Source organism: Marmota marmota, unplaced genomic scaffold (assembly GCF_001458135.2).
Source record: "Marmota marmota marmota unplaced genomic scaffold, marMar, whole genome shotgun sequence".
In the NCBI taxonomy this organism is placed as follows: domain Eukaryota; kingdom Metazoa; phylum Chordata; class Mammalia; order Rodentia; family Sciuridae; genus Marmota; species Marmota marmota.
In genome coordinates this window covers 1,805,599-1,829,647 of record NW_025999969.1, presented here as the reverse complement: position 1 = coordinate 1,829,647, position 24,049 = coordinate 1,805,599, and the positions used below count along the sequence as shown (strand labels likewise).

At 39.3% G+C, this 24,049-nt stretch overlaps 1 protein-coding gene and 1 non-coding gene across 2 annotated transcripts in view; both read left to right on the top strand.

The window, feature by feature from the left end:
* The window catches only part of LOC107154339 (peroxisomal bifunctional enzyme-like), a 33,103-nt gene extending 9,879 nt beyond the window's left edge, over positions 1-23,224 (top strand). The window contains exons 3-7 of the mRNA XM_015499951.2: positions 383-555; positions 3,161-3,272; positions 8,077-8,181; positions 18,835-19,176; positions 19,939-23,224. Of these exons, the coding sequence (XP_015355437.1) occupies positions 383-555; positions 3,161-3,272; positions 8,077-8,181; positions 18,835-19,176; positions 19,939-21,200 (1,994 nt within the window). The 3' untranslated portion in view covers positions 21,201-23,224. The remainder of the gene's footprint in view (positions 1-382; positions 556-3,160; positions 3,273-8,076; positions 8,182-18,834; positions 19,177-19,938) is intronic.
* On the top strand, positions 21,585-21,664 carry Trnav-cac. Its single transcript has one exon. It is a non-coding gene; the product is annotated as a tRNA-Val (tRNA).
* Positions 23,225-24,049: the final 825 nt, after the last annotated feature.

Genomic DNA, 24,049 nt, shown 5'->3' with positions numbered 1-24,049 from the left:
CAAAGATAAGAGACTAAATTTCTGTGAATAAGGTTGATAAACAGATAATGCAAAAAACCAGAGGCCAACTCAGTCTCAGAATGATGGTCTTGGGTGGAGACCCCTGTGTTCCTTCTCTGATATTTTAAATTTGCCTAGAGCTAGAATTGCTAGGTAGTATATGGAAAGACAGATCTTAGAATGTTACAGGGTTCATGGTAGATATTTAAAGATCTCATTTTGTTCTACATCTCTCAAACTACTTGTTTCATGTGTCTCCAGCCTGAGGACAAAGTGTCTCCTGGGCCCAAAGAGATCTCAAGGTGATCAGGTCCCTACATATTAATAACAGAAACATGTATCCTTCTCAGCCATCTTTTCTCCTTGTCTTTATGTCCTGTAGGTGTGGATATCCACAGCTTCAGCACTCCTGGATTCTCTGGCGTTGATTTGGGAAGTTTAGTAGATGAAATACAGAGATACCAGAAGCCAGTGGTAGCCGCTATCCAAAGTGTGGCCTTAGGAGGGGGACTGGAGCTGGCCTTGGGCTGTCACTATAGGATTGCTCACGCAAAGGTAACAGCTAAGCCTCCATGTGGAGGTTGGTGTGGAGCTTTTCTTCCGAGCAAGTTCTAACTGTAGCCATGAGCATCAGAAGTGGGCACTTTGAATGGTTAGCTCTCTGGTTAACAAGTCCTGGGTATCTCCAGCACTGGTGCTGAGCTGTCCTGTAGGGGTTCAGCTATTGTTTGGGGGCTGAAATACTTGCATTCTGGTTGATAAATAGCTACTGCTCTGAGCCTTCTGTCTCTTTGCTTCCCTTAACCTCTCCAGGATTCACTAACTAAAGGGAACCTCCATTCTTTTGTACTTCCTACAGGCTTTTTCCCTATGTAATGTTTTTTATAGTCCACCCTCCCTTGTTACTAAAAAAATAACATCGGGATTTTATTATATGTGGTTTATACTCTCTTACAAATATATTGATATCATATTTATTTCGTTATTAAACATTCTTTATCTTGCCTTGTTTTCTGTTTTTATTTGAGGGGTTGGGTTTGTGTGTGCATGTGTATGTATGTATGTATGTGTGTGCATGCACACACATTACAGGGGATGAACCCAGGTCCTAAGCGTTCCTAGGAAGGTGCTCTACCACTGAGCCATATCCCTTGTTCCATCTCTACCTTTAAATTAAAGAGTTTATTTTATTTATTTATTTTTTTGAGAGAGAGAGAATTTTTTTAATATATTTATTTTTTAGTTTTCGGCGGACACAACATCTTTGGTTGTATGTGGTGCTGAGGATCGAACCTGGGCCGCACGCATGCCAGGCAAGCGCGCTACTGCTTGAGCCACATCCCCAGCCCTAAATTAAAGAGTTTAATATATGCTTACATTTACTATATTTACTGATATGGAAAAATTAACTTCTGACATTTTTCTCTTTGTTTTCTGCATTTTATGTCTTTGTTCCTTAGTTCCTTGGTTGATACTTTCACTTGTGATTAACAGGTATTTTTCTAGTGTGCCCGGTTAATTGTCCTCTGATATCTTTTAATGTATTCTTTTGAGTTATTTTCTTAGTGGTGATGGCCTTAGTGATTGTAATTAATATCCCAATTTATAAAAGTCTAGCTCAGATTTATATTAATTTATTTTCAATAGTATGTAAACATTTTCTCCACTATAGCTGTTACCCACCCCTTATGCAGTTACTGTCCCAAATTATAAGTTTATACATTGGATGCTCATCAGTATGTTTATGCTTATCGTTTTTGTAGTGGTCTTTTAAATGTGATGATAAAAATGGATTGCAGGGGGTGGAATTCTGGCTCAGTGGTAGTGTGCTTGCCTGGCGTACATGAGGCCCTGGGTTCAATCCTCAGCACCACATATATGTAAATAAAATTTTTTAAAAAACCATTGACAACTAAAAAAATATTTTAAAAAATGGATTGCTAACAAGGAAATGTTAGCACTGTCTTTTATGTTTATCTACATAGCTGTGCTTTACCAGAGTCCTTTGTTTTTTCATGTAAATTCTAGTTACTCTCAAGTATCCTTTCATACCAGCTGAAAGGATTTGTTGTAGGACTGGACTGCTAGCAATGAATTCAGTTTTTATTTACCTGGGAAGGTGTTAATTTTGCCTTTCTGCCTATTCTGGGTAGTTGATATAAATGAGTTCATACAATATGTGGTCTTTCATGACTGGTTTCTTTCATTTAGCATAATGCTTTTATGGTTCATCCATATGGTGGCATGAATCAGTTCATTGTTCCTCTCTAGTATTGAATAATATTCTGTTGTATGGCTATACCACATTTTATTTATCCATTCATCAGTTGAAGGATGTTTCAGTTGCTTCTATTTTTTTTTTTTTATGAACAATGATGCTTTGAAAACACGCATAAGAGATTTTTGTGGGCTTATGTGTTCATTGCCCTTGGATTTATACTACGTGACCTTGCTGGGTCACATGATAAATCCACGTTTAACTTTTGAGAAATTGCCAAATTGTTTTCCAAAATTTCTGCACATTTTACTTTTTTGTCTTCCATGTATGAGTGTTCTGTCTTCTCCACATTGTCTGCCTTTTTTCTTGTATTCATTCTAATGGGTGTCAAGTTATATCTCGTTGTGCTTTAGGTTTGCATTTCCCTGATAGTTAGTGATATTGAGCATCTTTTCATGTGTTGATTGGGGCATTTTATCCCTTCTTTAGAGAGATCCTTTGTCCAGTTTTAATTGATTGTCTTTTTATTTGGAGTTATGAAAGTTCTTTGTGTATTCTGGATACAAGTCCTATATCAGATCTATAATCTGCCAATACTCTCTCCCATTCTGTGAGTTTCCTTTTCCTTTACCTATGCTTCCTGGCTCTTGCAAGTTCCCAGAAAGCTTTTCCTGAAGGATATTAAAATTTTGTTGTCTGAGACAGGTCATAATTGATTCAAAAAAATGTGCCAGAGCTAGAAGTATGTTTAAGCATGAAGACTTAGTACAGCTCTGGTTATGCTGTTAATTAAAGGAGAGCCTATATACTAGTTTGCCCGGTGGAAATTCTTGCTGAATCCAATGAAGCAATGTTTTTGAGGGTATAGGAAATCCAGGGATTGTTCATCTTAGATATAAATGTATTACCTCATTGTTGGCCTTTATACCTTCAATCTGACAGGCTCATGTTGGCTTCCCAGAAGTCACACTAGGAATTCTTCCTGGTGCGAGAGGAACCCAGCTTCTCCCCAGACTCATTGGAATTCCTGCTGCACTTGACTTAATTACATCAGGTCAGTGTACACCTTGCCTGTGACTGTCTAGACCAACCTGAGGAACTGGACCAGCATTTAGGAAAATCCTGGCCTGGCCACTAGCTACTATATAACCTTAAAGGGGGCAGTTTAACTTTGTCTCCAAATTTTCTCATCTATAAAATGGAAACAATATTTCTCTTGACAGCTTCTCAAATGTTACTATAATGATCCCATGTGCAAATCATGGAAGGAAAGTGTATGCAAAGCACTAATCAAATTTAGAGTTGTATTATAGTTTGTTGAATTATTGCTGTTCACATAGGGAACATTATATTCAGATCTGGTTTAGAAATCTTAATAATAATAAGATTCAAAGGGCTGGGGTTGTGGCTCAGTGGTAGAGCACTTGCCCAGCATGTGTGAGGCATCACATAAAAATAAGTAAATAAAATAAAAGTATAAAAATATTCACGATAAGTTTTTTTTTTTTAAAGAAAAGATTGAAAATCAAAATTTTCAAGGCCAAGTTTCAAGTTTTCCTTTACAAATAACAAATTTTCATTTCTCAAGTATTAAGATATTAGCTACAAATGGAAATTTTTCTTTTTACATAGGGATTATGAATAATATAACACTAAATTAGCACAAAAAAGAAACTTGGTATCCTTTAGCAGTAACTGTCCATCCCCTTCTAGATTTACCAAATATTCAGGTTTGTAAGACAAACCTGAGTTTACTCTAAACAAGTATAATTAATTATGAGATCCTATGTTAGGTAATTTATCTTTCTTTTCTTTAGATTTCTCAAACATGCATTTAATAGTAGGGGTGATATGGTGGTGAACACTAGGTAGGTTAATACATACAGTGTGCTTAGAACCCTCCTAGATATGACAGAACTTAGCTATTTACTGTTATTCATATATGTCTGTTTTCTGAGTAAAATTAAGATGAAAATCTTAGTAGTAGACTGACCCTGAAGAATGTATGAGAAAAAAGAGCAAATTATTAAATTTTAAAAAATTATTTATTTTGCCTAAGGATATGTTAAACTATAATGAATTTATCACTATTATTTTAAAATTATTTAATATAGAAACATTTTTTAAAATTCTCAATTTTAATTCCTAATACAGTAAATATTGATAGATATAACCTATATAAACAATAGGATTTTGGAATTCTTTATAATATATAAGAATGCATAGGGGTTCTAAGTCTGCAGTGTTTGAGAATTGCTAAAAGATATCTGTATGTTTTGACAGAGACTGTGATATAAAACTGCATATGAGACAATATCAACAATAATGTGATTCTGTATGCATTAAAATAGCTTTGTTGTTTTAGATGAGGTGGTGTTATAAGTCCTATAGACTATGCGAGGAAACTTACAAAAACTGAAGTATTAAGTTTATTTTAAAAATCTAGTGAAAATTGTTTTAATTTACAATGATAAGTACATTTTAAATAATGTGAGTCATTTTTAAGTGTCTGATTTAGAATTCTTTAAAGGATGCTCAAATCCAACATACTAGAGAAATTCACAGCCCATGACAGAGTTTATTGTGCAAAAGACAAAACAGAAAGGAAACAAAGCAGCATGAAATATATCAAGAGTTGCAATGGTGTGAAATGAGTCTGTAAATCCTAAAGTTTACTGAATTAAGCATATAGGGGAACATTGAAGAATTTTGTGACCCTGTTTTCAGTAATTGGTCTGAAAGATGATAGTATCTTAGGGAAAATCAGGAAAAAAACTGGCTTCTTTGATAAGAAGAAATGAAGCAAACTAGAATTGTTCTATTCTTAAAGCACCGCTTCAAGAAATGCCACCATATTTAACATGATGAAGAACAAGTAAAAACAGCAAGAAGGTGACAGATTTTTTGATTTGCATAGAAAAGGTCACAGTGAATTAAAAGAAAGCTACCATTAGAATCATACACCTGTCTTTTTGAGTAGACTGTATAATTTCAGGGAAACTTATGAATGACATCTGGGAAGTTTCCATGAAGAAAAAAAAAGTAAAGTTTGGAAAAGAAGTGATGAAGAAAACAGGAAAAATTTGAGATTCTCTGGCTTGAAGAGAATGTTTTCTAACTCAGTTGCCTTGGGATCTCCTGACATTGACCTACACAGAGCTCTTCTTGGAGCCTGTTGGACAAGGGTTGTTAACTATATTGGCATCAGATTTGCCATTTTAGGCCGGGAGCCATTTTATCTAGAGGCTCCGAAGTTTCGATTCTAAGGCAATGCTGCTTAACTTCCCATAAGAATATGTGCCTGCTAAATGATCAGCCCCACCCCGGTTTACAACACAACTCCCAAGCAGCTTATGAAATTCCTCTGTGAGCTATAAAGCTGGTCTGTGAGGGCTAACACACTGCTGCTCTCCTCAAAGGGACAGCCTTGTCGGTTTGCCTCATGCTACTGACAATAAATCTCTTGCAGGAGATTCCAGTGTGTGGTGTGATCTCTGGACTTTGCATGGACTCTGTGGGTGTCCTTTCAATCTACACTGAGGGCTGCCCTAGGAAAAACAAGTTTAAAGCACAGCCCAAGGATTTGATTTGCACATCTTAAGTCCTTAATGTTGCTGAAAGCTTGGTCCTTGTCCCTAATGCCAATCCAATAACGAGGACACAGTTTTGAGAAAAAGGAAAAATGTTTATTGCTTTGCTAGCAAAGGAGAAACACAGGGGACTCCTGCCTGAAAGGCTGTGATTCTGCCCATCTGCAGGAACAGGGGGCTTTTAAAGAGGTGACTCAAAGGCTACATTCCACATGTTCTCTGTTGAAGCTGTAATTTCACTTGTTAATTTGGGAGATATCAGTTATTTCTGTATCTTCTGGTACCATCCCCAAAGTCTGCATTAGTTTTTCCTATCCAGAGAAGATAAATCTGCTTAAAATGGGGGAGAATGGTAATCCTGTTCCTCAAAGTAGGGATAGGGAGAGATTAGGGAGGAGCAGGGAGAGAGGAAGAAAAAGAAACAGTCCATTATAAAAATAAACTGTAGGTCTGGGGCTGGGGCTCAGTGCTAGTGCACTTGCCTAGCATGTGTGAGGCACTGGGTTCAATTCTCAGCACCACATATAAATAAATAAAATAAATGTCTATCAACAACTAAAAAAAATTAATAAAATAAAAGTAAACTGCAGTGGCAGAGCAGCAAGGGCTATATTCAAAGCATAAAGTGGACCACTGTTACATTTGTTCTTTGAAACAGAATAAGCATGCTTGGAACTTGATTGTCACTGGAAGAACGGCAGTGGTACTCTCTTTTTCATGAAATTAAAGCCAGAAGAAATCAGTACAGATGAAGAGCTTTTCATTCTGTTTGTGGGTGGCTCACATTCCCCTGCTTTGCTGTCCTAGAGATCCTTTTAGCACCCAGGTTTCCATCTTCCATTTATGTCACCTCAGTGCCCCTAACCTGGTTAGGCTGATTTACTTAACCTTCACCTAAAATGACTGTGTACATGGGACACTTGACCCCTGACATCACTCACCTACTCCACACCCCCTCTGCACTGCAGGAGAGGATCTGGAAGCCTGCTTTCAAGGCACTTCCAGAAAAGTGCCCTAAGACTGCTTTTCTAGCAGGACCCTTGGAAAATCACTGAATTGTCTCTGTAGTCAAGAAAACCCATTTGTAGCTCTCTGAAGAACTCACGGGACCCAGGAATGGAGGTTTTTGTTGTAGAGGCGGCATCTACCAACACATGAAGGACAGGGAAGACCCAGGAATTATTGCCACCAAGACTGATTTGATGAACCCTTTTCCAAAGTTGCAAGTACGCAAATGCTTTGTCATTGTCTCCTTACTGGCCCTGTGCTTAAGGCCACAACCCCTACTTCAGAATATGCACATCTGATGACATCTTACAACTGGTAAAGAACTGCCAGGACAGATCTTTAGTGATGCAAACCCAGATAAACTTCTGTAACGCCCTTGACCTTTTCCATACTGAGGCTGCCAAGATGACCCTGAACACAGCAGGTTGCTAGCACCGCCACTCCTGACACCCAGTGTTGTCACCTGTGAGGTGAGATTTAAACTGTCGCTATTGCTTAGTGTCATTGATACCAGACTGACTCAGACCCTCAACAGAGCACTTGTTTCACCATTGCTTCTTGGGACTAGAAGAGCAATTACCTCTCAGCTCTGATTCCTTTTCAGCTTACATAGTAGGAGCCAGGGCTCCCAACCACATAAAATATATTCTACAAACCAAGGAAGGGTGGAGAATCTTGGTAGCCAATAACTATTGGAATACTATACCATTTGTCCTGTGTAACTTTCATTAGACCTATTTAACATCAATTTAATTGATACAGAACTTTTTTCCCCCTATCTACTCAACTACATGTATGTTTGGTGACTATTTTGTAAATCAACTCCAGTCCTGGTGTGTGGTAGGTACAAGATAGATAGTAGTTCTGCTGCCACTTCTATCAATTTATCCAACAGTCACCATCTTCTATATTTCTATAGAGATTTGTAGGTTGTAAAGTGCTTCTATAGTTATTTAGAGACTATTAAGAGAATAGAATATATGATTTTCACATAATACTCAGAATTACTAAGATAAGCATAATTATTCCTATTGATCAGTGAAGAAATTGTGTTCCTGGTGCACATCCTCCTGGTCACAAAAACAGGAACTGTGGAGCTGCACCCTGAATCCAAGGTCTCTGGCTACATCTGCATGATGTTTCAACTCCAGCCATCAAGGTTCCTTGTTCTCTTCTCTTAATAGCAGATGTTTATATCTGGGGAAGACAGCAGGGCTCTCACTTTAATCTCACATCACTCTTTGATTTGCTTTGTTTTAGGGAGACACATTTTGGCGGATGAAGCACTTAAGCTGGGCATTCTGGATGAAGTTGTGGATTCAGATCCAGTAGAAGCAGCAATCAAATTTGCCCTGAGAATTTTAGGTAAGAAGATAAAGATGATAACTGCACAAGATTGGAAACAAGCTAATGTCCATTTTAATAAGATACTCCTTAAATACCTTAGGGGTCACCCATGTGATAGAGGATGATAAAACTTAAAAATAAATGTACTAACATGGCATAAATTCCACAAAATATTGTATTATTAATGATATAACATCAGTTGTGGTAGTTTGCCAATAATCAGGGGTGATGGTATAGAAAGTATATATGGGGAGAATGGACAGATGTCACTTTTGGCCTATGCACAAAATATATATGCTAGAATCTCACAAGAAATGGAGTAGTTGCCTCTGGGAGAGGTTCTGGTCAGCCAGCAGAAGCAGTTTAAAGGAGACTTTTTACAGTTCGCCCTTTTGTGCCATTGGAATTTTTAAAACCAGAAGTGGGTTTTCAGTGAAGAAATAGAATTAAAGCTGAAACAAATAGAGGAGCACACTTCAGCCAGTAGAAGACATGCTCCCTAACTCTCCACGGTAAAGCCCTGGCCTCTGAAACTCATGTTTCAGCAGGGCAAGTTCCATCCCTTAGGCCTTCTTGCTTTACACACTCAGGAGTGTGGAAGGGAACTCTAAGAGCTACTTTCATGGCAATCTCCTTTGCTTGCTCATTTGCTTGATTTTTTTAACTGTTCCTTTTCAGTTTGTGGAGGTTGTGAGCTCTAAATGAGCAAGGAGCAGGGTGGGGGAAAAAATCCCAAAATAAATAATTGGGAGAAGTGTTGGGCCACAGGCAGGACGGAGTATGTGCTGGTCTCCCGCTTGGTGGCAGCAAAGGCTCAGGGTAATTCCAGAGCTTCCCTGGGAAACAGTTATTGTTTTGCTGACCCAGGCCAACACTCTCTTGAAGTCTTGTTTTCTTTTGAGTGTGGCTCCAGTCAGTTACTGTTCCAATGCAATGGTTAAGGCTTGCAATGGGGGAGGCCAGGGACTGTGGGGAGAGAATACTGGTAGCTCCTACAGAGTTGGCAAGTTCCCACCCAAATGGAGGTGGACTGCCTGCTGTCCTCTGCCTCCAGGCTGTCTTCACTGGGTCTGCCCCACAGAGCTTCCTGAGGGGGCTGCTTGTTTTGTTAGAAGTCATTTGGTTGACTCAGAGCAAAGGCTGTGTACAATTGGGGGTCCTTATATTATTCTTTGCACTGGGGCTCAAGATATACCCAGGTCAACATTTACTCCCGGGGTTTTAGTTTATAAACACCTCAGCTGTTTTCCTGAATTTCTCTAAATTCTGATTTGAGAATTAAATTTCTTCAAGAAATAAATGAAAATCATGGCCTAGTATACTTATAAAATGGTGTAATTTTCCTTTCTTACTCTGTTTTAAAGTTAATTTTAAGTGTTAAATTAAAAATTCAAATGACACGTAACATTTCTGTTTTATCCACTTGAATTGAACCTTACATCATTTGTCCACTTGGTGGCATCCTAACATTGAGGTTCATGTGCTTTAAAACTTGGTAATTTCACCAGTAGTTCTGGCTTTGAACAATTACGTGTAACTATTTTAAATTATAACCATGAAGACAATATACACATAAAGTCAAGTGCTTGTGATCCAGAAATGTTTTAAGATATTAATGTACATGGCTGCATAATTGCTCAGTGGTAGAGCAAGGCCTACCCCTGGGTTCAAGGTTTAGCCACACAAAAAACAAAGCAAAATAAAAACTATCTTTATCTATCTATCTAAATTCATATATATCTTATAATTATACTTACATAGAATATGTATGAATACACACAAGAACTGAAAGGAAATAGGCACGAAGTAAAGATATTTTGTCCCACAATTTCTTAAACATTTAGTCTTTGCTTGTTTTGATTTTTTTCTAGCCTGCAGTATGATAATTTTCTCAAGCATTACAAAATTATTTTTGGTTCTGTTTCTGTTTTTTTCAGCTTCACATATTCATTTATTTATTTTGCAGATCTAATTTGGCTTCTTTTGTGACTCTAGAATCAAGTAGTATTTTTAGACCACACACAGCTCAGAATGCCCCCTCAGCTTCACTGAGGTGTAATTTTCACACAATAAATTCATCCAAGCCAAGAATAGAGTGGTGAGTGTTGGTGACAGTGATAGTCATGTTCCCAGTGCCACACCAAAGTGCAGCTCTGTCACCCAAGAAAGCATTCTCAAGACACTTTCTGGTAGGTCCCCTTGTCTTTCACTTGGCCACAGGCCACCAGTGACCTGCCTCCTGTCACTGTAGTATTATGTTTTTTAGAATTTCATGTAGATAGAATCCTGCATACAGAAGGTGTCTTTGTGTCCGGATTTTTTCATGTAGTACATTGCTTTTGAGTTCATATGTTTTTGTATCTTGAGTTAAGTTACACTGGATTACTGAAAAATTTCCATAATGTGGGTAAACTCCAATTTTTTATCTATTCATCAGCTGATGAACATTTAATTTGTTTCCACTCCAGAACTTGATAGGTCTTTGTAAGTGTATATTATCATGTCTCATGGGTAAATTAATAAGAGTAGGATTACCAGGTTGTAAAGTAAGTGCATACTTAACTGTGAAATGCTTTCTAAACTTGATTAATGAAAGAATCATTAAAAGTCACTAAATTTTGCAAAGCAAATAAGAAAAGATAGAAAAATAATGGGGCGAGATTAAGTTTAAATACGTGCTCATTGTACTGATTGTAATACATCCGATTAAGAGGGCAATTAGGCACTCAGGTATTGAGGTTTTAAAGTATTCATATATTTGCCAGGCATGCCATTGCTAGCCTGTAATTCCAGAGGCTTGGGAGACCCAGGCAGGAGGATAGCAAGTTCAAAACCAGCCTCTGCAACATAGCAAGTCCCTAAAGCAACTTAGTGAGACTCTCTCTAAATAAAAAATAGAAAAGGACTTGGGATGTGGCTCAGTGGTTAAGCGCCTCTGGGTTCAATCCCCAATACCAAAAAATAAAAAGAGGGGCTGGGGTTGTGGCTCAGTGGTGGAATGCTTGCCTCGTATGCATGAGGCACTGGGTTCGACCCTCAGCCCCACATAAAATAAATAAAAGTTAAAAAAATAAAAAATAAAATAAAATAAATTACTCATGTCTTTGACTTAGTGTTTCTATTCTTGGTAATTTACTATAGAGAAATTATAACTTCTGTATAAATTATATACAGAAGTACAAAGATTTGAGCATAGTATTGATCACTGGATCTTTGTCAATATAAAATATTGGAAACAACTTTTATCTTAATTTTATAGGATTAGTTACCTAATTAATGATGGAAATCAAAGAAGCAACTCCATTTAACCATTGGAACTTCGATTTTTGAAGAAAAATGAAAAACTTGCAAATACAGATACATATTATATATATATGTGTGTGTGTGTATGTGTGTGTGTGTATACATATATATATATATATATATATATATATATATATATTTTTTTTTTTCCCCTTTTTTGGTACCAGGGATTGAACCCAAGGGTGTTCAACCACTGAGCCAGATTCACAGCCCTTTTTATTTTTTTATTTTGAGACAGGGTTTCACTAAGTTGCTTAGGGCCTCTTAAGTTGTTGAAGCTGGCTTTTAACTTGTGATCCTTCTGCCTCAGGCTCCCAAGCCTCTAGGATCACAGGCATGCACCACAGAGCCCTGCTACATATAATATTAAGAAAAAAACCCAGAAAGGAAATTTCACAAATATCACTGGTTCATATACTTATTTGCATAAGGAAAACTCTTATCAGAAGATATAATAGTTTTTTAAACAGAAGTTTTACTGGAGTGGTAGGTAACTGAGATTCTTGATTAAAAAAAAAATCTATGCATCTATCTATATTTGTGTGTGTGTGTGTGTGTGTATGTGTGTATCTTTTCCTAGTATCTGAATCATTAAATTTACTGAAAGAAAAAATGGAGGTCCCACCAATGTGGAAGGGGTGCAGTCTCATAGAGAAGACTCAGTACTGGATGATAGAAGACCTGGATTCAGATCTCAGCCTGAGTCATGTGGACCACAATAGATCTCTTCTTTGGGGTCTTATTTTCATTATTCATAAAAGGAAAGTGCTCCTCAAAATTAATTAGTTTCAAACTATATTGCAAGAATGCAAAGGCTACAAGCGAGCTCTCAGTGTTGGTTCTTTTTTTTTAAATTTTATTTTATTGGTTCTTCTTAGTTATACATGACAGTAGAATCCATTTTGATAAAATCGTACAAGCATAGGATAAATTTTATTCTAAATAAGACCCCATTCTTTTGGGTGGGCAGGATGGTGAGTGTTTGGTTCTTAACTACAACTTAAGTGGCTGTCCTGCATCTCTTTTGGGGTTTAGTAATTAAAATTCCTTGGGAAACTCTAGTATGCTTACTGATTACTTTTATTTTTTAATGAGTACCAATGTTTGAAATTCTGTGATATCTTGGTGCTGCTTTGTCATACATAAATGCTAGGGACAGAAGGTAGAGAAATGGGGCTGATCAACAAAGGACTGACTCAGGGAATCTTATCTACACTTGCTGCTTGTTAGTTCACAAAATGTTTAGCTGTGCTTATTGATTTTTTCCCTTTTATTTGTCTTTGTTCACTCTCTCTCTCAATGCTTTCCTCTTTTTTTTGTTGTTGTTTAATTTTCCTTTGTTTGCTTTTAAAGGTAGCTATAGGAATGTGGTTATATTTGACAAAACAAAATTGGTGTAAACTTGATAGGGAGGATCCACAAAATACTAATGCACTAATTAATATTAAATACATATAAATTTATTATAAATGAATACATGCATGTGTGTTAATCTGTTTTTCAATAAAGCTAATGCAATTGTCTTCACATGGAGCAATGGTTCTCTAATTTTACTGTGTATCAGAATCTCTTGATTGGCTTAAAACATAGATTGCAGGGATCCACTCATTATTTTCTGATTCACTACATATAGGGTAAGGACCAAAAGTTTACATCTCTATCAAGTGCCTATGTGATGATAATGCTACCTTCTGGGGACCACTCTTTGAGAACCATTGAGGAAGGGAGGGTAAAAATGGAGACAACATTTTCTGGGATTTACTTTTTCTACATGGCTTGTAAATACTGCTTAAGGTCTTAAACACATCAGTAAGTCAGTTATGAAAAGTGTGGTTAAAAAGCCATGTGACTTTTGAGGTATGTGAATGATATCACAATTTAAATAATGGATGTAAATGTTTTAAATTCCCATTTTTCATTTGAAAAAAAATTGCATTAATTCAGCCTGTTCCCCTTCTCACTGCTCAAATGTTCAGTTAATAAATAAATAAATAAATAAACAAATTAAAAGACACAAAAGGAAAAGATTAGGAAGACTTATTTAATTTCCACATCCTATAGGAAAGGAGAGAGGGAAGGGGATTCCCAGTGGTCAATATTCTAGTCAATACTTTTGGAAACAGTTATGGGTAAGACAGGACTATAGAAGGTTACATATCTACAGATATGATTTGGGAAGTCGCTGCAGATCTCTCTACAAACTTTACAACATATTCCGGAGAGTTGGCTGTTTTAGCTAATTAGCTTTACACATCTTAATTTTCTTGTTATATGAAGCCCCTTAGTCTATAGCAGTGCAATAGATTTAGTGGAGGAATGCAGGATTCCTGGGCCAGACCTGCTTGCTTTGGCTCACCTGGAAAGGGGAGGGTCCTGTGAGAGGCCATCGGTTTGCACTTGCATGTGGCCAGCAGCTGGCTTGTCCCAGAACTGAGTGAAAATTCCTAGTCCCCATGTGTGCATTTCTGGCGTGAAGCTGCAAGTGAGAGCAAAGACCAACACCCTGTGGCTCTGTGCCCCCCTATCCAGCAGGGATGGGCCCAGGGCACATCCACCTGGGAGCCTCAAGTTGGTGCTTTCTCTTTGTCTATTTGGCTATGGCTGTGCTGAGCTATTGGCCGTTTGAATAATTCAAATTCTGCCCAAAGAACTTTGTGTATTTGTTCATTTGGATTTGTAGCTTTTAAAAAACCTTGGGGCCGGGGATGTGGCTCAAGCGGTAGCATGCTCGCCTGGCATGCACAGGGCGCTGGGTTCGATCCTCAGCACCACATGATAATAAAAATAAAGATGTTGTGTCCACCGAAAACTAAAAAAAAAAAAAATTCTCTCTCTCTCTTTAAAAAAACAAAACAACAACAAAAAACCTTAGTTGTTTCCTGGGCCTTCTCCTTCATTTTACCTTTTGCTCTTTGTAATTTCTTTTTACTCTCCGTGAACATTTATATAAACAACTTTCAAAATACAGAGTGACCCTGTTTCACATTGGAGGACTGAGCTCATGTCCACATTGAGCCTCCTCTTGACCACTTACTGTGGGTGATCTCCCTGAAGCCTGTGACTGTGCAGTTGTTTCATCCTTTGTAGAGCCTCAAGGGTGCACAGAGGCTACTATCACAGCTAGGGAGAAGACAGACGGTCCTGTGTGTCTGAGGAAGGGAATTCTGTGAACTGCATGCTGAGTTGCTCTTTAGCTTAGGCAGAGAGAATCTGTTCCTGTCAGGTTAGCAGAAGGGTGAGGGAGAAATTATCAACTTCTTTTCTTTTTTCATAAGTACAATTTTGTACATTGTTTTATCAAAATTTGAGTATACTTCATCTTCATCTTTATGATCCCGAATAGAATGAAGTCAAAATTCATGTGAATGGGCCAATGAAGAGTTCAGTTATGAGTATACCCGAATCACTACATAGTGCCTCTCTTCAGCTTTCCCTGGGCAAGTACTGCTGACCTGCCCATACTAGGCTCTTATTCTGTAGGTACTGTTGAGTGACTCATTTACAACTGTATCATAACTTTATTTAACAACTTAGTAAGATCAAAATTGATAGTTCTCACCATGGTACATGGAGAACAAAACTAAACCATACACAGTGGCTAAAGAAAAAGTATTCCACTCAACACTGCTCTGAGTGATATTAAGATTACCAAGTGTAGAAGAAATACTTTCCAAACAACTGTCCCTATAGATGTAAAGGGGAAGTTCTGCCTGTGTTCTTTGCTAATAACCCAACAGTGGAAGAAAACAGCATCCTTCAACTACAGCCACAGAAAGAGAGAGACAGGAGACGAGGCAGGGAAAAGCTGGCTGACTGCGCCCTGACCAAACCTGTCCCATGGATGTGCTTCATTTGGCTCTAGGCTGTCCTGGACAGGTGCCTGGGAGAGCTCCCAGGATGCCCACACACAGCCTGAGAGGTTCTGAGGATCCCAGGATAACAGGATTACGTGAGTCAGAAATAATTGCTTCATTCCATTAAGCAGGCTTTTCTTTTCTTGTTGGTTTGCTCATTTTCTCCCTTTTATTCTTTCCAATTACTGGCCTCAGACAAACTTGCCAGACCCTGCGGCTGTCCCAGAGACAGTGGCTGACACACCCCCTGCTCTTGGACCTTTTGGAGGTATAGCTCAAAACAACTGTAAAAAACTCTTTTAAAAATCATCCTGCTTAGGCTGGGGTTGTGGCTGCATGGTAGAGTGCTTGTGTGAGGCACTGGGTTCAATCCTTAGCACCACATAAAAATATAAATAAATAAGGTTATTTTAAAAAGTCATTAATTGTTTTTAAAAAAATTGCCCGGCTCAGGCCCCACCCTTAAGGATTCTTAACTAAATCTGTGGTGGGCCCTGGGTAGGCATCTTAAACTCTTGAAAGAAATCTGATATGACTGTGCTGTTGAGAGGCAGCCCCAGGCATGGTGGGAGCAGCAGCAGTGTGGCAGGACAGAGCTCCAGCTCTGGGACATCCAGATCCATCTGCCCTGTTCCATGGTGTGGGTTAAGCCAGCAGTAGGTTCAGGTCACAATGCAGACAGCTGCGCCTCTTTCCTTATCCACTTGCCCTCTACATACATGTCCTCCCGCTCCTGCTCTCCCCACTGTCCACTCTTGCCTCCCTTCTAGGTCACCAATGAATGGAGCCTGCCGCAGTCTGGCTGGGCACGATTCAGGAGCCACCTGTCAAAAGAAACGAACTTTATTTTTAGAACCACACACGCCAAACAAAAAAGCTCCTCAGGAAAACCTTCAGAGCCCAACTGCCACCACCGGCTTCCCACAAGCCTCTCTCTCAACCACAAGCCTCTCCACCTCCCACAATCCTCCTGCTCTTGAGGCCGATTGGCTGGGTTGCCTGGGCAGAGCCAAAAAAGTCCCCCAATGAGCAGCTCCGTGGTCTGAAAGGGCAGGGAAACAGCCCAATGAGCATCACCAAAGAGGAGCCAATCAGCTAGATGTTGCTGGGGCCGCTGTGAGCCAATCATCAGCTGGCAGTCTGAAAGTTTGCTGGGGCCCCTTGGCTGTGGCTCTCAACAGGAGCCAGTAGTGGACTGTAGCTTGTCCCATCCTTCTCTGCTGAGCTTGCCTCTCCTCACATTGAGGACTGAATAGTTGAGCAAGTAATCTGTGGGTCTCTTGAGTACGGTTCACATTTCTCCAAAGCAACAGGGTCAGCAGGGCCCTCATGCTAATAACCACTGTCTTTGCTCCTCTCCTGAGTGCTGCTCTAACCAGGTGGGACATCATTCATTTAGAAAAGCATTCTTCTCAACTCTGCAAGTAGTCAAGTATTAGGAACAGGCTTGCCTCATAGCTTACAACAAGGGGATGAGATTTCATAATGCCCCCTGTGCACATGATGACATCCAGACTATGATCCCTGGGACACAGGCTCCACACTAGTGCCAGAGTCAGAGGTCTTTCTGTAACGGAGCTGCTTTATAAGCTTGGTATGAATCCTGTGTACATAACTAAGACATACATTTTTCATACAATGATTTACTCTTGAAATAGCACTGATAGAAAATAGTGTCTGTAATAGCTGGACATTTGGCATCTACAATTTGTCACATATTTACTCTTTTATACAAATGTTAGCAAAACTTGAGCACATACATAACCATGAGAGTATGATATCCAAATAGCTAATAAGCATGTGATAAAGGCTCAACATCACCATGAAGGGAAACGTACGTTAAAATTACAGTGAATGTGTAGACAGCCTCAAATAATAGGGCGTCATTTCTGAGGCTGGGTTACCAACAGGCTCTGGCTGTAGTCTTGCCCATCTCTTGCTTACTCACTTGCTCACACTGACAGAAGCCAGTGACAGGATGTGAGCGGCCCTGTGGAGAAGCCATGTGGCAAAGAATTGAGGGTGACCTCATCCCATAGTGAGGGAGGAACTGAGGCTGTTGGTCCAAAAGCACAAAAGGGACTGAATCCAACTAACAACCCCTTGAGTGAGTCTGGAAGCAGGTCCTCCCCCAGTTATCCCTGAGATGACAATAGCTAGAAGCCAAATCTGGATCACAGCTTTGTATGAAATATGTGCTATAGATAGCTGATACAGAATCACTGGAATGAGTGTAGTAAAAATGACATCAATACCAAGTGTTATTTGGTATTAATATTTGGTAATAATATGGAGTAACTAGAATCCTTCTCCCATATGAAATCCACAGCATTGCCAGCAGGTCCAGACCATCACATGATATACCTCTGATCCTTTCTGGTTATTGAATTTCTCCCAGGTGATTATATTGGGCCACACAAATAATAGAAGGTTACCTCCCATCTCAGTCTTTAATCTTAATTACATGTATAAATCCATTTGCCAGATTAGTTGATTTGTTCATAGTTTCTGGGGATTGGGACATGGACATCTAGAGGATGACACTTTCTGCCCACTACTCTAATATTTTCTCCTATGGATTTTCATGTCATTTTATTAATGATGTCCTTTGTAGTATAAAAGTCTTTCATTTTAATTTGTTCAATTTATTAATTACTTTTCCTTTATGGATTATGCTTTTGATGTTATATAAGATATCACTTAGCCTAAGAACATAAAAATGTTCCTATTTTCTTCTAGAAATTCTTACAGTACCCACCCCCTGACCTTTTTATTAATACCAGGATTGAACCCAGGGTAACCACTGAGCCACATCTCTACCCTTTTTTATCTTTTACTTAGAGAGGGTCTCGCTAAATTGCTCAGAGCATTGCTAAGCTCCTGAGGCAAGCTTTGAACTCACAATCCTCCTGATCAGCCCCCAAAGCTCAGTTTTTATTCTTCAATGGATTTATGATTCATTGATAGATTGTGCTAGGTAAGGATCTATGCATTATTTAATTTAATTAATTAATCAATTTTGAATTGGGTATTCAGTTCTCCCAGCACTATTTGATTAATTTTTTTCTATGTGTTGAAATCAAATAGCCAATCTTGAAAGATTTATAATGAACTTTCAGTTCTCTTCCAACCATATTACAATGTCTTCTATCATGGGTAATTGAAAGGTTTCATATTTTTAAGAATAGTGTTCAGATTATTTCAGATCTCAAATAGTAATTCTGAACTTTTTTCTATAACTAAAAATAATAGGGGTTAAAAGAATATAACTTTTATGCATTCATTTGGTAACTTAAAATCCTTTGATTCTCTTAGATTCTCTTATAGGACTAAGTTACAAAAATGTCAGAAATATGGTATTGGTGTTCCATTAAATATCTTGATGAACAGTATGTACTTCTGTACTTTGAATCTGAACCAGGTGTTGTTGTTGCTGCTGCTGCTGTTATTATATAATCAATTTCCTTTGTTTAAGTAACATTCTCAAATCTCTGATCATGCTTATTCTTTTCAGATCAACCTTTAGAATCCCGCAGAATCTTGAACAAGCCAGTGCCAAGCTTGCCCAACATGGACACCATTTTCAGGGAAGCCTTTGCAAAGATGCAGAAGCAGTACCCTGGGTGCCTGGCTCCGGAGACTTGTGTCCGTGCAGTCCAGGCCTCTGTGAAGTATCCCTATGAAGTGGGCATCAAGGAGGAAGCGGAGCTGTTTATGTACCTTCAGGGATCAGGGCAGGCTAGAGCCCTGCAATATGCTTTCTTTGCTGAAAAGAATGCAAGTAAATGGTCCACTCCCTCTGGGGCCTCATGGAAAACAGCATCAGCACGACCCATCTCCTCAGTTGGTGTCCTTGGTAAGCACGTGGGGGCGGTTCATGGGCTTCTCCAAATGTGTGCATGTCAAGAGCTAACATTTACTTCAGGACACCAGGTCCCAGGTTCTATGCTGAACCCCATTACTCCTGTTAGCTCCAGTAATTCTCTCCCAAGTCCTCAAACTGCCTTCGTCTTATGTGTGAGGCCTAGAGATGCTAACCTTTTCCAGAGTGAGCTAAACTCTAGTGGTGTGAGGGCCTGACCTTGGCTGTCTGTCTCCAGACTGTGGGCACTATTTACTCCTCTCTAACCCTTCTCTGTATGAATCTCTCACTCCAGGATTTCCAAACTGTGATTGATATTTGTAGCACATTTCAAGCATGGCATTTCACTCTTGCAGATAAGTATTTGGGATCAATTTTCTTGTCTTTGTGGTCCCTGGATGCATTCACACCTCCTACCTCAAAACCACCATCAATTTGTGATGTAGTCTTCCACTGCTCTCTTGTGCCCACTAGAAAGCTCTGACATCTGTCTGGGTTGGATGTAGTTTGGAAAGTTTGCCAGGGGTAAGGTCTTACTGGACCCACATTGCCTCCGGGCACTTCTGCCCAAAAGTGGGATAATACAAGATACTACCCGATTCCTGATATGCTCTGTGAATCAGAACGATATGGGCAACAAGGCAGGGTAGGGCTGGTATCAATATGGCACATTGCCATAGAAACTGTGGTCCAATAAGCTAGTTTCGAATTCCCCATCCATTGAATCATTCATTTTCTCCTTCACTGTCTCTGCAGGCTTGGGAACCATGGGCCGAAGCATTGTCATTACTTTTCTAAGGGCGAAAATTCCTGTGGTTGCTGTAGAAGTAGACCAAAAGCAGCTCAAAACTGCAAAGAAGATAATAACTTCCAGCTTGGAAAAGGCAGCATCCGAAATGCCACAGAATGACCAGCCTTGGTCAGGACCAAAACTCAGGTTCAGTTCATCTATGAAGGAGCTTGCTAGCGTAGACTTAGTTGTTGAAGCAGTATTTGAGGATATGAAGCTGAAGAAACAAGTCTTTGCTGAACTGTCAGCTGTGTGCAAGCCAGAAGCATTTTTGTGCACCAATACTTCAGCCCTGGACGTGGATGAATTTGCTTCTTCCACGGATCGGCCGCATTTGGTCATTGGCATGCACTTCTTCACACCAGCTCATGTAAAGAAGTTGTTAGAGATTATTCCTAGCCGACATTCTTCCCCCACCACCATTGCCACCGTTATGAACTTAGCCAAAAAGATTAAGAAGATTGGCGTAGTCGTAGGCAACTGCCATGGCTTTGTTGGTAATCGAATGCTAGTCCCTTATTTTGACCAGACATATTTCTTGTTAGAAGAAGGTAGCAAGCCAGAGGAGATAGATCAGGTGCTGGAGGAGTTTGGTTTTAAAATGGGACCCTTTCGAGGGTCTGACCTTGCTGGGTTGGATGTGGGTTGGAAAGTTCGCCAGGATCAAGGTCTTACTGGACCCACATTACCTCCTGGTACTCCTGTCCGAAAGCGGGGTACTAGAAGATACTGCCCGATTCCTGATATGCTCTGTGAATCAGGACGCTATGGGCAGAAGACAGGGCGGGGGTGGTTTCAGTATGACAAGCCATTGGGAAGGATTCACAAACCTGATCCCTGGCTTTCCAAATTTCTGTCACAGTACAGAGAAACCCATCATATTGAACCCCGTGTCATTAGCAAGGATGAGATCCTTGAGCGCTGCTTGTATGCACTCATCAATGAAGGGTTCCGTATTTTGGGAGAAGGGATGGCTGCTGGCCCAGAGCACATTGATGCCATCTACTTGAATGGGTGTAGCTGGCCAAGGCACAAGGGTGGGCCCATGTTCTATGCTTCCACAATTGGGTTGCCCACAGTTCTGGAGACGTTGCAGAAGTACTACAGGCAGAATCCTGATATTCCCCACCTGGAGCCCAGTGACTACCTAAAAAAGCTGGCTTCCCAGGGAAATCCTCCTCTGAAAGAATGGCAAAGCTTAGCAGGGCCCCCCAGCAGTAAATTGTGACTCAGTCTTCCATGCTGTGCCTCCCATGCTGGCATCGGGTAAAACTCACTGGATTTCAATAAAGTTAATTCCAAGAATCCAGAGTAAGAGTACTCTGAAATGCAAAGCAAAGGAAGAAATTGGTTACTTAAACCTTCCTTTTGGTGTTTTTTCTTCTTGATTCTAATGAAGGAAATCTTTATGAAAGTGCTTTCTATGCCTCTGAATGTGTTCCTTTCAGATAAATTTAGTGAATGAAGTTGTGTAAATATAATTCTACAATAGCTGATGAGAGAGCCTTAGGAATACGTTGAGGTTCCCAAGTGCTTTGATTGTTGGAGCAATGTTCAACATTTAATAAAATATAAATGCAGCTAAGTTCATAAACTTCTTTTGTCTTGGGCTGGGGATATAGCTCAGTTGGTAGAGTGCTTGCCTCACATGCACAAGGCCCTGGGTTCAATCCCCAGCATCACACATCCCCCCAAAAATTTCTTTTGTCTTTTTAACCTCACATACGTATTCTTGATTGCAAATCCTATAGGTCATACATGCCCACACAGTCACTGAGCACCCCCTGAGTTTCTTGCTCCACTTGAAAGCACATGGCAGACCTAGAGCCCAGAGGGTATTAAACTAGTATAGAAGCCTGCGTTGCTGTTGGGTCCATACTTTCAGAGATGGAGATCATTGGCAGGGTAGAGTCTGCAGTGAGGGTCTCTATGGGCGGGGGTTATGGAACACTGCCTAAGGACAAGCAGATTAGTAGCAAGAAAGAAGGCCCATCAGAGTTGGAAATTGGTGAGGGCTCCAAGTATTTGAGACCCAAACAGGGCACTCCAGGGCAGCTTGGCAAGTCATGCTCATGAGATCAGTTCTGTCCAAGGCTCAGTCTCCTGTGCTTGCTGCTTGCAAGCGGCTCAGTGATATTTGTTGTTTATTCCCCAGGACACAGAACATCTGCAACATGGTCTTTATGGTCTTTTCTATTCAAGGAGAAGTAATAGAAAGACTAAGTTGTTCCCTTAGTTTAAGAAGGGATCTTAGTGAACATCTAACGTTCAAGGATTTCTTAATTTAAAAAAAAATTTTTTTGTAGTTGTAGATGGACAGAATGCCTTTATTTGTATATTTTTTAATGTGGTACTAAGGATCAAACCCAGTGCCTCACACATGCTAGGCAAGCACTCTGCCACTGAGCTCCAGCTCCAGCTCCAAGGATTTCTTAGTTCTTAAGCAGTGTAACAATGCCAGTTTCCCTGTCAAGACAAGGACCTATGAATATGCATTTGGAAATGGTTGAAAAATCTAAAATTATGGCAAAGTAGATCATGTATAGTTTTGTTATTGCTATTAATATCCTTCTCTTTTTGACTTTCTGACTTTTGTTGTTCAAAGTTAAGCACTATGCAACAGAAAAACTTGTCAGAATTACACAGACAAAAACTCGAAACAGCCCAAATGTCCACTAACCAAATGTCAACTAACAAATGTGGTCTGTTCATACAGTCAGCTATTACTCACAAAAAGAAATGAAGTCCTGGGCTGGGGTTGTGGCTCAGAGGTAGAACATTCGCCTAGCATGTGTGAGGCACTGGGTTCGATCCTCAGAACAACATTAAAATAAAATAAAGATATTGTGTCCACTTACAACTAAAAAATAAATGTTTTTTAAAAAAGAAAGAAATGAAGTCCAGATATCTGCTACAGCATGAGGAACCTTGAATATACCAGGCTGAGTGAAAGAAGGCAGTCACAAAAGACCATATGTTATATAGACATTAAAGGGAATGTCCAGGGTAAACAAATAGAGACAGAAATAGAGGTTTCCCAAGACTGGAATTTTTGTTTAGTAGATAATGGGGATTGACTGCTAATGGGTACATAATTTCCTTTGGGTTTTATGAAAATGTTCTAAAGTGATTGAATTGTGATGGCGGTGGTATAAATCTGAGTAAACTAAAAAATTGTTGAGTTGTGTAATTTATAGGGATGAATTATTGGATATGTGAATTATATCTCAATAAAGTTATTAATAAATGGTGGGAAATGTGTCCTTCAGTGTGGTATAAATGAAATGTTTTTACCACAGTTTCACCTGTGACCCTGAATAAAATCATCAAAAATCCTAATGGAGCCACATGTGGTGGAGTGAGCCCATATCACCCTCTATCCAGGAGGCTGAGGTGGAGAATCACTTGATCCCAGGAGAAGCCTAGACAATTTAGTAAGACTCTTGGCTCAAACAAAAAAGTCCTGATAGAGAAATCTTGAATGAACTGAGAACAAGTTTTCCATTAAAAAAAAAAAAAATTCCAGGGCTTGGGTTGTGGCTCAGTGACAGAGCACTTGCCTTGCACATATGAGGCACTGGGTTCGATCCTCAGCACCACATAAAAATAAACAAGATAAAGATATTGTGTCCATGTAAAACTAAAAAATATTTTTTTAAAAATCCAAGAGCTTTTCTTTAATTGTGGTTTAATTGAGACTAATTTTTGAGTCATATACTACTAGATTTTATATAGTTCACTTTTTGAAATTAAAGATATCATGGGAAAAGTTCTTGAAAATATTAACTATCTCCAAGGTGATTTGTTTTCAAATTAATGTAGAAAAAGAATCACATTAATATATTTTTTTTGGAAGAAAAATCACCTTATTCTAATTAACTCACTAAGAATAACATCAAAACAGCTGGTTAAGGAGGCCACACAATCGCCCAGCCCCAAATTCAGCATCAATTCAGTGAACTCAGTTAAAACATCCTTCCATTGCCATTGGGAAACATGAAGCTACTAAGAGAGATTTAACTTATGGTTTTACATTTTATACTTTCGCTATCAATTACATTTTTATGCTAAAGTAAC